Source organism: Cygnus olor, chromosome 1 (genome assembly GCF_009769625.2).
Source record: "Cygnus olor isolate bCygOlo1 chromosome 1, bCygOlo1.pri.v2, whole genome shotgun sequence".
NCBI lineage: Eukaryota > Metazoa > Chordata > Aves > Anseriformes > Anatidae > Cygnus > Cygnus olor.
Genome location: NC_049169.1, coordinates 64751067 through 64764077, shown reverse-complemented (window position 1 = coordinate 64764077; position 13011 = coordinate 64751067). Strand labels below are relative to the sequence as shown.

Genomic DNA, 13011 nt, shown 5'->3' with positions numbered 1-13011 from the left:
GCGGGCGCGGCGGAGGGACTACTTTTCCGCTCGGAAGCCAACGCTCCCCCTCCTTCCGGGGGGGAGAGCCGATGCCCAACGCGTAACTTCCGGCGGGCTGGAAGGCGACCGAGAGGGGCTGCGGCGGGGGGAGGCGGCCCCGGGGGACGGGGCCACGACGCCGTTCGCCGCCGCGCGGCAGGAGCCGCCCCCCCGCCCCGCCTCTCCTGCCCCGCAGCCCGGGGATGCGCCCCGGCCCGCTGCCCAGCCCCTGAGGGCCGCCCCCCGCCGGCCCCATCCCCAGTCAGCGGCGCCTTCCTCTGCCCCCCCAGCCCTCAGCGGCCATGTCGGGGCTCGGCGGCGGGTCGCGCTACGCCGCCGAGTTCGTGCCCCCCCCCGAGTGCCCCGTGTTCGAGCCCAGCTGGGAGGAGTTCAGCGACCCCCTCGGCTTCATCGGCCGCATCCGCGGCCTGGCCGAGAAAACCGGCATCTGCAAGATCCGGCCCCCCAAGGTACCGCCCGCAGGGCGCGGGGCAGGGCGGGGGGCGCCTCGGCCGCAGCCCGGGGCCGCTTGTGGGCCCCTCGGGCCGCTCCCCCTCGCGGGGCTTCGTGCGTCGCCTTCCGCAGGCCTCGGTGTCCCTGCCAAGGAGCCTGTGCGGTGCTTGGCCGCCCAGCTGCGTCTGTAGGTTGCTTTGGAGCAGGTAGGACTGGAGGGCATGGCGGTGCCCGGGGCTCGATGCTCCGCTCCCTTTAAAAGACAAAAAAGGCTGCAGCGGTGCTGGGGGAGAAATGAGGCGTTTGCTCTGGGAGGAGCAGGAGGGTATTTCATGTAAATGGGTCGTTGTTTATAAACACAGGCTTCAAGCTGTTAATGGAAGTGCGGCCAGCCCGATTATGCGCAGGATTTGCATGTCTCTGCTTGGTAGCGTAGAAGGTAGAAGTTTGATATCTCCACTGCGTCGATGCACAAACCATTATTTTATGGTGACTTGCCCTGCAAGCCAGTAAAGTGTTTAGACAAGACCATCAGGCAATGCGGGAGAGGGCGGTCAGAGCGCTTCATAATTGAAGTACGAATAACCCTTAAATATAGCTATAAAGTAGGAGATTGGGAACAGCAAAAGAGAGAGAAAAAGAATGCTGGAAGAAAGAGCCAAGAACAGCTGAGATATGGGAGCTGCTGATTAAATTTCATGATCCTTCCTCTCCTGCCTTCTCCATGTTGCTGGAACCTGTTCAGTTGGTTTGATGACATGGTGAAAACTTGACCTCCAAGTCAAGTTTAGAAAGGGGCTGCCCCTTCTAAAATAAGCAGAATGGCTTAGGTTGAGAGGCCAAAAGAAACCGAGCCAGATGCTGTTCATTGAGAATAACTGGAACTTTCCTAGCTGCTGAACGCAGTCGTGCTTCTTCCCCGTGATTGCCTAGCTGTTTGCACTGCAGCGTTTTGCTGGATGCGTGCGTCGGGTTGATTTGCGACCTGTAATAAGGACTACATCAGACACTGTTTACCATCCTCGCTGATTTGTTATTCTTTTCCATTATTTGAAGCTGTAAATGTTTTACAGTTGTACTTGTGGCCTTTATATTCCGCAGTAGTGCAAATAATACATACTTAGCGTGGCTTGTCCATCTGGATTGTTGTGTCCTTCCTCTTGTTGTATTTACTGCCTGGTGGGCTATCACTATATTTTAAGCTTTCTTAAAAGGTACTAAAGAGCTGAATTATACTTGTTCTGATGTCATAGCACAGTTTTGAGAGATGGGGCTGGGAGGCACATGCGATTGAACCAACGACTGATGGTTCCGAAAGGCATTATTTAAGATAGCATTTCTGTTAAAGCGTTGGACTCCTGGCTGGTAGTTATTATCTCTATTGAAATATGACCGGAGACAAACAGGAAAAAAGTTAGATGCCTAATAATGTGCTTTATTTGGTGTTTGCTGCTGTTGGCAGTGAGAATTTTGCATTGTGCAGGAAATATAGAACTTTATTTCTTTTAAGTAAATAAACGCCAACGAGTGACAGGATCTCTCTCATACGTGAGCTCAGTATGAGGTGGGACATACTGACATGCTTTAAGTCTTATTTTCTTTTTTATTTTTAACTTTGTGAGGATCTCTTCCCACAGTATTTTTGTTAGATGAAAGAACAATATTTTAAAGGCATGATAATGGCATAAAAGTAGAAAACGATATTACAAATTGTAATGAAACTCATTTACTAGTAGGAGCTTGTTTATTCAAGTTATTACTAGGGCTGATGTGCATTTTTTGGCGAAGTTTCTTGAAGCATTGAAACGTCCTTCTGTCTCTCTTCAGGACTGGCAGCCTCCATTTGCCTGTGAAGTACAAAGTTTTCGTTTCACTCCACGAATTCAGCGCCTGAATGAACTGGAGGTGAGCTTTTCCACTGTTGATACAATTTTGTGTTTGCACTGAAAGCTGTAGGTCTCTTTGCTTGAGATTTGCGTCTTGGCAGGTTTCTGGATGGAGAGACTTTAGAAACCCATAGACCACATCAATGTTTATACTTGGCAGTGGCAGACTTCATATAAAATAACTCTCCATGGCTTTGAGAAATGTCTGGTTTTTATTTTATTACCCAAAATAACCACAAGAGTCTTTCACATTCAACTGCAAATGTCTCGAATGTCAATTACCATTTTGTGTAGTAAGAGCAGCCAGTGTCTCGCCTTCAGTGCTCCACAGGCAATGTTTTATTTATTTTTCTTAAAATATTTACTGCTGTTCTGAAGCCTCTGGCATATATTCAACCTTATATTCAACTATCGTGATAATGCCTCTTAAGCATTAAAATTAACTGCTTTGTTTTTATAGGTCTAGTTATGCTTGGTTAATTTTACATTTCAGAAATGTACGGGAGCTTTTTTGAAAACAGTGTGAGTCCCGTTCTGTCCTGGTTTTCCTTTTCCCTACAGCATTTCTCAAAGCCTTGCTCTGTTCATACACCAAAACGTCACGTATCATTTGGCTTGTAAATGGGTCTCCTTATGGAAAGTGATTTGAGTACTCCAAAAATACTCAAGGGAGGAGGTCCTTCTGCATGGTGAAGGCATACAGAAAAGCTGTTTCTAACCCCCCTTACCTTCATAGGTTTTATTAATTGCTCTTATGTTGCTCCCTGGAATGCCGATCTTTTTTTTTTTTTTTTTTTTTGGTTTCAGAATGAGAAATTGTTAGGTAGGAATTTGGCTTATAGGATCTTAAATGCAGAGAGCAAGAATATATGTAAACACTTTATGTTTATAAAGGTCTTTCATCTTACTAATATTTTTATTTCTACCTTTTTTTTTTACCTATGAAATACTTGACTTGCCAAGTTGTACTTTGAAAATGAAAACACTATAAAAACTTACCATGTGTTTTCCCAGGACTGTAAGGTATCGTCATGCTTGTTTTGGGACATATGCATTTGTCTTCTGTTATTGATTGCAGGCAATGACAAGAGTGAAGCTGGACTTCTTGGATCAGTTAGCAAAATTTTGGGAACTTCAAGGGTCCAATTTAAAAATCCCTGTGGTGGAGAGAAAAATACTGGATCTCTATGGTCTGAGCAAGGTGAGCAAGCAATTGCTGGATGTGGTCAGACAGACTTTGTTTTTCATTCTAGCTTGAGAAGCCAAGTAACAGGGAGGGCTTGTTTTACAGCATTAATCTCAATATGGAGATTAAATCTCATTGCGGGGCGGGGGGAACATAGTGAAAGAAACTTCATAAATTGCAAGGTTGTGGCAGATGTGTCAAGCATATTTACATCAGCTGTCTTCAGTTGGATTGTATACAGCACGTATCTGCCTTGAACTGTAGTGCTTGAACATCCTGGTGTATGTCTGCCCTTTGCCTTTGTCCTCTTTTATGTATGGCGGAGCTGCAGGAGTTTGAGGTGGTCTCTGAGCTGGTAGTGGTGTACTTGCATACAGTTCAGCTCCTGACTTAGCAATTCTGCAATGAATTATAGTTGGTCCCTCCTGTCACCCAGTAGAGATTTTCCATGTGACGTAAACGTGCATCTTAGAGAGTTTATACTGTTAACTTCTGGAACAGTTGTTTTAATCTGTTTCCAGTACAGTCTATGCTTAAGGCTGGCTAAAAAAAATTATATGGCTATAGTTATGTCTGATATGTTGTTTCTCCAGATTTGCACACAAATAAAAAGCCTTTGCTGGAGGCGGCCATTGCCCTGGCAAAATATATGTACTGTTATAAACTTGCCTGCTAAAGAAGGACCGTTAATATAAATAGGCAGATTTCTTTAGCAACGTGAGGAATTAAAATGTGGAAGTTCTAGCATTTCTATGCTAAAGCATCAGTTTCCATTCCCCTGTCAAGACTTCTTCCTCTTTGGTAAGTAGAAATGTAAAGATCCAAATAGGTGTTTAGAGCAGCTCAAAGCCCTTAACATTTTTTTGTGTGTTTCAGATTGTTGCCAGCAAAGGAGGCTTTGAAGTAGTCACTAAAGAGAAGAAATGGTCTAAAGTGGCAAGTCGGCTTGGCTACCTGCCAGGAAAAGGCACTGGGTCGTTACTAAAGTCTCATTATGAACGGATCCTGTACCCCTATGAGCTCTTCCAGTCTGGCGTCAGCCTTATGGTGAGACACTTCTTTTCCAGAATGTAAAGATGGGATCCAAACTGCCCCTAGAATGCTGCTTGTTACTGCACACGGAAGTAGAACGTGGTCTACGTTTTTAGAAGCTGCAGCTATGTAGACAGACATATAGCTGCCCTCATGCTTACTTGTGACAGAATAGTGCTAGAAGTTGTAACGTGACCCTGTGTGGTTATTTGCTGGTTGCAATTTCTTTTTAAGACTGAAGCCAGCCCCACTGAGAAGGAAAATAGGGCGGAAGATGATGACTGATTGGAAAGCTGTCTTTACCTCTCTTGATAAGCTGGTGGCTGAGATTCAAAAAATCATAGAATGGTTTGGGTTGGAAGGGACTTAAAGACTGTCCAGTCACACCCCCTCCGCCATGGGGCACTTCACGCTAGACCAGGTTGCCCAAAGCTGTGTCCAGCCTGGCCTTGAACACTTCCAGGGATGACGCAGCCACAGCTTCTCTGGGCAGCCTGTTCCAGTGCCTCACCACCTTTACTATAAAGAATTTCTTCCTTCTCTTCTAAATCTCCCCTGTTTTAAAATCATTACACCTTGTCACCTTGTCCTTAGTACTACACTCCCCGATAGTCTCACCGTCTTTCTTGTAGGCCCCTTTAAGTACTGGAAGTCTACCTCCCTGGAGCCTAGTCTTCCCTGGGCTAAGCAAACAGCAACTTTTTCAGCCTTTCTTCATAAAAGAAGGGTGTCTGGACTAATTGCCCCTTGTGTGATGTGATTTCACAGATTGGCCTGTTTCTTGGCAAAGAGAATTGGTTCACAGTGGAATGATCAGCACTGACTGCTCAATCAACCTGGTGTCCTTTTGTGCTCTGATCCTCTAGGGCATCCAAAAGCCAAACTTGGACCTTAAGGAAAAAGTCGAGGCTGAGGACCTCAGCTCAGATGCCCAGGCTTCCCCAAAGCAAGGCTCAAGAATGAACGTTGTGCTGAAGAGAACCAGGCGTGTCAAGTCCCAGGTACCCATGTTGCTTGGCTCTTACAGACAGAATGCTTATTCCTTGCACCAGCGAAGCAGCACTGGAAGTGCATCAACAGGTTGTCTGCCCGTGGGAGCCTGCCCAAAAGTGCCGTGAGGAAGCAGTCTTCACTTAATAAAAATCCAGTGGAAGATGTGTCTCTGAGGCTTGGTTTACTTATGGTAGATGCGGTGTTTATGGAAAAACATCTAAAAGATGCTTTTTGCTTAGTTACAAGTAGCCTATGTACCTTGGTAGTGCGCGTGCAAATGAAGCAGATAAAAAGCTATTTATGAAATGATGTTGAAGCTTATGCTTGCGCAAAGTTTGACACTTTTTTATTGTTTTCTTAATATGTCCTTTAGCTACCTGACTGTAATTGTGTGTACGTAAGTCTTTGTTAATTGTGGAAATTAACAATGTGATACTTGGGACTAACCATTTTTGTGAAGAAATGAAACGGGTGGGAGGGTGGATGTTCAGTGATGGCATGCAAATTCCACAGGCTTTCTACTGAGAGTTGGTTTCTCTTCATCTGCATTACCAGTATTACAGGAACATCTGTTAATCCACTAGGTGATGATAAATCCTGGGAATACCCCCCTATGTCTCAATTCTGATGGAATGACTGCCGCTTTAAATGCCACATCTCTGGAAGCAGTCTTGGAGGCTTATCCTGACAGCTCCATTCCTTCTATTGCACTATTTAAAGCAGGCCTTCACCTTTTCACAAAGACTGCTGTTGCAGGCAGCATCCTAAGCTTTTTCAGATCAGCTCTAGTGGCTCCCTGCTGGCCAGCTGGTGGAACATGGGTGAAAGGTAGATTTATAGGTAACATTCTTAGTACTTGCTTCATGCTGTTCTAGACTTGGTTTAAACACCATGATGTTTTGTCAAATGCTGTTTTTACAAATTTATTTTTTCTTGTTACTGAGATTTTTGAGTGTCCTTTATAAACTTTCATGTTTTTCTCTGACATCATGACTGACTCAGCCTAAATTGTCCCTTTTAGCCTGTTCCCTCTACTAACCGACACTGACTCAACATTATTTATTGCAAACATAAAACAGTGCATCACACAAGCAGTCCCAGGCTGTGATCTTACCAGATCTCTCCAATCATGTATTGTTAGCGAGCTGTCCAGAAAAACAGAATGGTGCAGGAGCTGCAGCAGCCATTCATTAGGTGGAATTTGGCTTTGGATTTGACCCAATCTCCTAGCATAATACCATGTAGGAGGAAAGAGGTCACACTGGCATAAAAGCGTTATGATGTTATTAATGTCCTGTGGGATCTTTTCTCCTGCTGATTTTAGTATAATAATGATACCTCTCATTTGTCATTGGAAAAATCATTCTGGGGTGATCCTGGTCCAGCATAGCTACTTCATTTCACTTAAAGGTGCTGCATTTCAGAAGTGAGAGAGGATTTTTACTTGGATGATCTGCAAAAAGTCAGCATATATATATATATATATATATATATATATATATATATATATTTAAATGCCTTTTAAAAGGCCATCAGCCACATTATCATTTAAGCATTACAGTTACCAAAATAGGTAGAATGAGTTCTTAAGTACAGGAAAAACTCAACCTACTCACGTAGCTTCCAACACAATCAAGAAATACTTCTTTGGCTATGTACAAATATGTAAAATCAACTCTGGAACTGTATTTAGAAATAGAAATTTGTCCTCAGTAGCCCCAAATGGTAGAGGCGTAGATATCTGGGGAACAATTAGAAACTGTTCGAGATTTCAGTGTAACTCACTGTAGACAGTGCTCTGTATGTTGTTTGAAGTGCATACCTGGAATTTTACCAGAGATTATTTAAATATTCTTCAGGGCACAGACTAAAAACAATGTTAAAAAAAAAAAACACAAAACGAAAAAACAACCTGCTAAATAAATGCCATTTTATTCTAGCTCAGGAATCTTAGCGATTGTGTAATATGCGGGGTAGTCCACTGCCTGGCTGGGTAGTGGTCATGGCTGACTACACTGAATACTGCATCTCAGAAGACTTTCCAAGATCTAACAGTATTTTCCAAAGATGCTCTGCATCTTTTTGCACATGAAATGGAAACGAGTAAGAAAGCATAATCATGGAATCATGGAATATCCCAAGTTGGAAGGGACCCGTAAGGATCATCGAGTCCAACTCCTGGCATCACACAGGTCTACCCAAAATTTTAGACCATGTGACTAAGTGCACAGTCCAATCTCTTCTTAAATTCAGACAGGCTTGGTGCAGTGACTACTTCACTGGGGAACCTGGTCCAGTGTGCAGCCACCCTCTCAGTGAAGAACCTCTTCCTGCTGTCTAGCCTAAATCTCCTCTGCCTCAGCTTGACACCATTCCCGTGGGTCCTATCGCTATATAAATATCACTTTAATAATAATCACTTTAATAATAATATCACTTTATATTACTATAAAGGTAGTAATTGGAGATTACTGAAATAAACAGAGATCTTCAGTAGTAGGAGGAGATGGCAGATTTTAGAAAACCACATTTTTTATCTTTTTTTAAGTAAAAAATGAAAGAAAATAGGGAATGACAATTCTCCTATGTGAAAGGAGGAGTTTTATTTCCAAAAAGAAAGAGGACAATTTAGTTATGAGACATTCTGTTCAAAAATAAATGGAACACTTCATTCTCGTTCTTCTGAAGAAAGCTATTAAATAAAATGTGGAGAAGGGCAACTGAAATACTTACGAAAGGCTTGTGAAGATACAAACAACAAAAACAAGAAGGATGATTCAGATTGGGAAAGTGGAGTATCCTTAAAGATAAATTAAATTTAAGGGAATCTTATGGGGAAAAAATCTGCACAAGTTATCTTTTAGGATGTATTTTAACTGACAAGGGATTTGTCTAATGAGATTACATCATGATGAGTTCTGGTAAGGAAATGCTGTGCTGGAAGAAAAAGATAATCAAGTGCTGTCTGGTCAAAGATGATCAATTTTGATAAATAATAAGGATATTAATATCCAAGTAAGTTTGGGAAAGACTAAAAACAATTGTGGATGGTTTTAGAATAACAAATAATAAAGTGAAATTTCATTTTTTTTAATTAGAGATTTATCTGATGGCAATAATTTAGTAAAACAAAAGAACTCTGGGAGATGCTGACAAATGGGGAAAGCACACACATATTTGAATTCTTGTTTGCAACTATTCTCATCATGTTACATGATTTGCCCTTATACAAGAAAAGCCTTTGGGTAGTGTTTCTGTTGAGAAAGTAAAAGAAAGATATCTTCATCAAGCATCCTTCAGGAAAAAGAATTTAAATTTAATCAAGTTAATTTTGCTTTTCGTTGTACAAAAAAACTAATGCAAGAACATGAAGTTTTGTACTATTAATAGTGAAAAGATGGCAAGGAATGCAGGATATCTCTTTTCATGTATTCACAGTTTTGAGTTGGGTGTTCCTATACTATCATGAAGGATACCACGGAAAGACTCCTCACTAAGCCTTGTGAATGCTTTTGGTTTTCACAACTTACACTATCAATAGCCTTGCAGTATTTGTAAGGTTATACAGGAATCTGTTTTTTTTTTTTTTAAATCTGCTTACATTTTAATATATAATCTTTTTTTTTAACAGTACAGCTTTTTTTTGGCCTGAGCATGGAAAACTAAGTGGATTATATCCACTTAGTTTTAGTGGAATTGAAATGGAATGGTGTTATGAAAATATTATTTAGGCAACACGGTTTTAATCAAAGCTATGAAACTAAAGAGGATGGTTGTACATTAGTGATTCGCTTTTAGTAAATATGATAGTCGAATTATTTTTTGGGCGTCATTGAGAAACTTACCTTAGGTCACAATAGCAGGAGGGAAATTTTGGAGATTATTAGTAAATGTTGCTGAAGTGGTGGAAAATCATACTGTGATGACATGTGTGATGTGGGTTGATTCGGTCAAGTTCTATTCATTGAGAAAACGGACAAAATATGAACAAATTTCAAATGGGAGCTGTGAAGTCTCTAGGTTGTAGGCTTTTCCATACAGCAAAAATAAGTCTGTGTTTACTCATGACTTGTTAGCCAAATATTGAAGAGTTTATGAGGTAAAATTTGCTAGTTGGGGTGCAATCTCAGAGTGGACTTAACAAACAAATAATAAAAAAATAATATATATCTAAATGGAAATTAATAGCAATGTTGAATTCATAAATATTCAAAAGTAGAATATTGGCGATAATAACTTAGGAAAGATTGAATACGCAATTCAGTGGGAACAGGGCCTCTAAATATCGCTAAAATTCCCCTGGGTAATAACGACTAGGAGAAGAGATTTCTTTGAGTGTGTTCTGGCAACAGAAAAAAAGCAACTGGTTAAATGGAAATGGATCTACGTCCAGCTTTGCTAAAAGTACATTCGAATTTCTTATTTTAAGCACTTTCTGGGAGAGGTCTTTTTGGTTGTTTTGATTGAAAACTGTGAATGTTTGTCTCCCCAAGGGAGCTTATTTCATATGGGACAAATCAGGTCTTAATTCTGTGGAGAATAACAGACAAAATAACATGAGTAAGTTATGTGAAGATAGCCACTTTAGAATTAGACACCGGTCTTCTAAATTGGTAGACTTGCTGAGATCTTTTAGGATCAGTTAATTTCAGGAGGAAGATTGTGAATGGTGACAATTTAGTGGCCTTTATCAGTGTTAGAAAGGGTTTTCAACATGCAAGGCGACAACATAAATGCAAATACCAAGGTGATTGCCTTGTAGATAAAACCAGAAAATTGAGGTTCTTTGTGCTGCTAGGTTAGCAGATGTGATGTGGGAGAATGAGATTGATTGTTAATGGGGGACAGGAATAAGTTTGCTTGAACGGAATGCTTCAGGAAGCAATGGGACTGCAGGTCTGCGGAGGTGTGTCATCTAACTTAATAGGTCTTTTCATCTTTGATTTTGAGGTTGCAAATGTACAACGAGTAGCTGTGATCTCAGTTATAGCTTGCCATCATGAGTAAACCCAGGAAATAGATCGGAACTCAGTTCCGTTTGTCTATTCAAGGAAGTATATAAAAGCTCTTGTTGAAACATGATTTGTGTTCCCTTCAAAGCAGTTCATGGTATCATGGTAGTTTTGGAAAATAATGCTGTGGCATTCTTAATTATTTTTTTGATAAATGTCAAACGTAGTTCTTTTGTTTGCTGTATTGATGACTTTCTGTGGTTAGCCTGATGCTAAGTGGGAAATTATTTGGAAAGCAGGGATAAAAATGCTGTCTTTTACTCCATTTGCATTCACTCGTTGGCTTTAGGAAAAGAAAATCATGTCTTTTCATGCTTCTGTTGCCTTTTGTTTGAAGAGCTGATGTTGGGTATTATGAGATTGAAAAATAAGCAAATGACGAGGAGAGCTGGAGGAGAAGTATTGTTAGTTTGTGCTGATGTGGTCTTATTTTTATTTTTAGGCGGAGGCAGGAGAGATGAGTAGAAATACTGAACTCAAGAAGCTGCAGATCTTTGGAGCTGGACCCAAGATGATGGGACTGGCATTGGGAGCAAAGGATAAAGAAGGTAATTAAATATTGGGCTCATTGCTTTGTAAAGTAGTAAGGCTATTAAATCTTTCTGCATGTCTCCAGAGACAACATTAAGAAATAAGCAAATCATTGTAACTGGAAAAAAAAGCCAAGTATTTTAGAGTTTAATTCATGAGAAAGATTTACAGGGTGCTTCATGTAACTTGGCAAAGTTTCATCTCTTTATGTACTACATAGTAACCATAACAATTAAGCAGCTGTTGCATGAACTGAATGAAAGGGAAAACAGGATTTGATGACTCTGAAACTGATCCCACCAGCTAAGTGCACAAATTATGAGTGTAATTCACTCTGTTTTGTGAGGCAATTGGGATGAACCGTGAGGGTAAGCAAAATACATTTTCCTAATCCCTGTTTATGTGGTTAGGTTACAGCAAGGCATTTTGTCTTTCTGTGGACCATCAGGTAGTTTCTGATATGAAAGGCAGGGCACCCAACTGGACACCTGTGGGGTTTTTTTGCAAGTTGTGTCATGTGATATTAATAACATTTAACTTTATTTTACATAAAGATGAGGTGACACGAAGACGCAAGGGAACCAGATCAGAAGCATTTGGAATGCAGATGAGGCAACGCAAAGGAACTCTTTCTGTCAACTTTGTAAGTTTGATTCTATTACTGTGGTTTCAGATAATAAAAAATTCCATGATTTACTGTTTTTTTTCCCCTGAAAATCCCTCACATACAAATAAGTGGATGGACACTGCCACAGGTGATACTGCTAGCGTGAGAAAAATGAACAATATTTTGGAAGATAATTTATGCGTAGGTTTTAATCTTCCAGACAGGAAGGGTGTTACAACATGAAGGTACTTGCTGATTACAGGTTTGAGGACTTCCTTTGCCGTGCACTTCTTGCATGTCTTCAGCAGCTCGATTTCAAATTGAGCTCCCCATTGTGGAGCAATAATACAACTTATCTTCCATTAAATGTGTGTGATGCACTCCAGTATTTCAGTATTTTGATATTAGCATTTTTAGCTGTTTTTATCTTCTCTTTGCTGTTTTGAGTTTAAACTAGTCATTATATAAGTTGGTGCAGGAAGAAATTAGGAGAGAACCCAAGGGGAAAAATGAAATGTTAAGCTCTCTGATGTTTGACCACGGAAAAGTAGTGTATTGCTGTTCTTAATATTTTTAGTAGCACATTACTTTTCAATTTTAGTGTAATAATTTAGCATGTGCACACAACAGTGAATGAAGACGTGCTTTTAATGTCTTAAGAAATAGACTCATTCACTAAGAATTTAGCTGTTTTTTTTCTCAGCCCAAGAACCCTTACAAAAGTTTATTTTAAGTTAGACCATGGAAGGCCAAGGCAGCCAAAAGCCTCCAGTAATCATATTTTTATATGTGAAAATGCCTCCTGGGGAAGAAAATGTGGGAGAAGTTGGACACTTAAAGAGATCATTGTGCCATTGTAGCTACGTTAGAGTTTGTGACTTGAATTTTCTTTTAAATTGTGTTACTACTGAGTAGATGGTATTCCTAGGCAGTGTAAGTATTGCAACCATTTTGTTAAAGTATGCTTTCATTTAAAAATACTTTGTCCGGCATCTTCTTTTGTATAGAAGACTATATTTGTATACTTTCTGTTTATTCCTGTCTAAAAGAGAAAATGAAAATACTGTAGCAACAGAACTGCTATTTTGGAACTGAATTCCTCTAACTAGAGTCTTCTGAAATACTGTGACTTAGTCCCATTTGGTTCCATGCCTTTTTTTTTTTTTAATGCTATGAGAGATCTTCAAGGAAAGCAGTTTTGAAGTGCAAAGGTGATATGTTAGCCTTATATAACTTGTCTGAAAAATACTGTGCTGCAGTTTTGTTTATACTTCTCTCTCATTCATTTAT

The 13011-nt window shown here is 40.5% G+C and overlaps 1 protein-coding gene across 1 annotated transcript in view; it reads left to right on the top strand.

Annotated features, from left to right (window-relative positions):
- The first annotated feature begins 85 nt into the window (after nt 1-85).
- Nucleotides 86-13011, top strand: part of KDM5A (lysine demethylase 5A) — a 49055-nt gene continuing 36129 nt past the window's right edge. The window contains exons 1-7 of the mRNA XM_040562132.1: nt 86-491; nt 2302-2379; nt 3439-3561; nt 4423-4593; nt 5445-5579; nt 11026-11131; nt 11669-11757. Coding sequence (XP_040418066.1) covers nt 324-491; nt 2302-2379; nt 3439-3561; nt 4423-4593; nt 5445-5579; nt 11026-11131; nt 11669-11757 — 870 coding nt within the window. The 5' untranslated portion in view covers nt 86-323. The remainder of the gene's footprint in view (nt 492-2301; nt 2380-3438; nt 3562-4422; nt 4594-5444; nt 5580-11025; nt 11132-11668; nt 11758-13011) is intronic.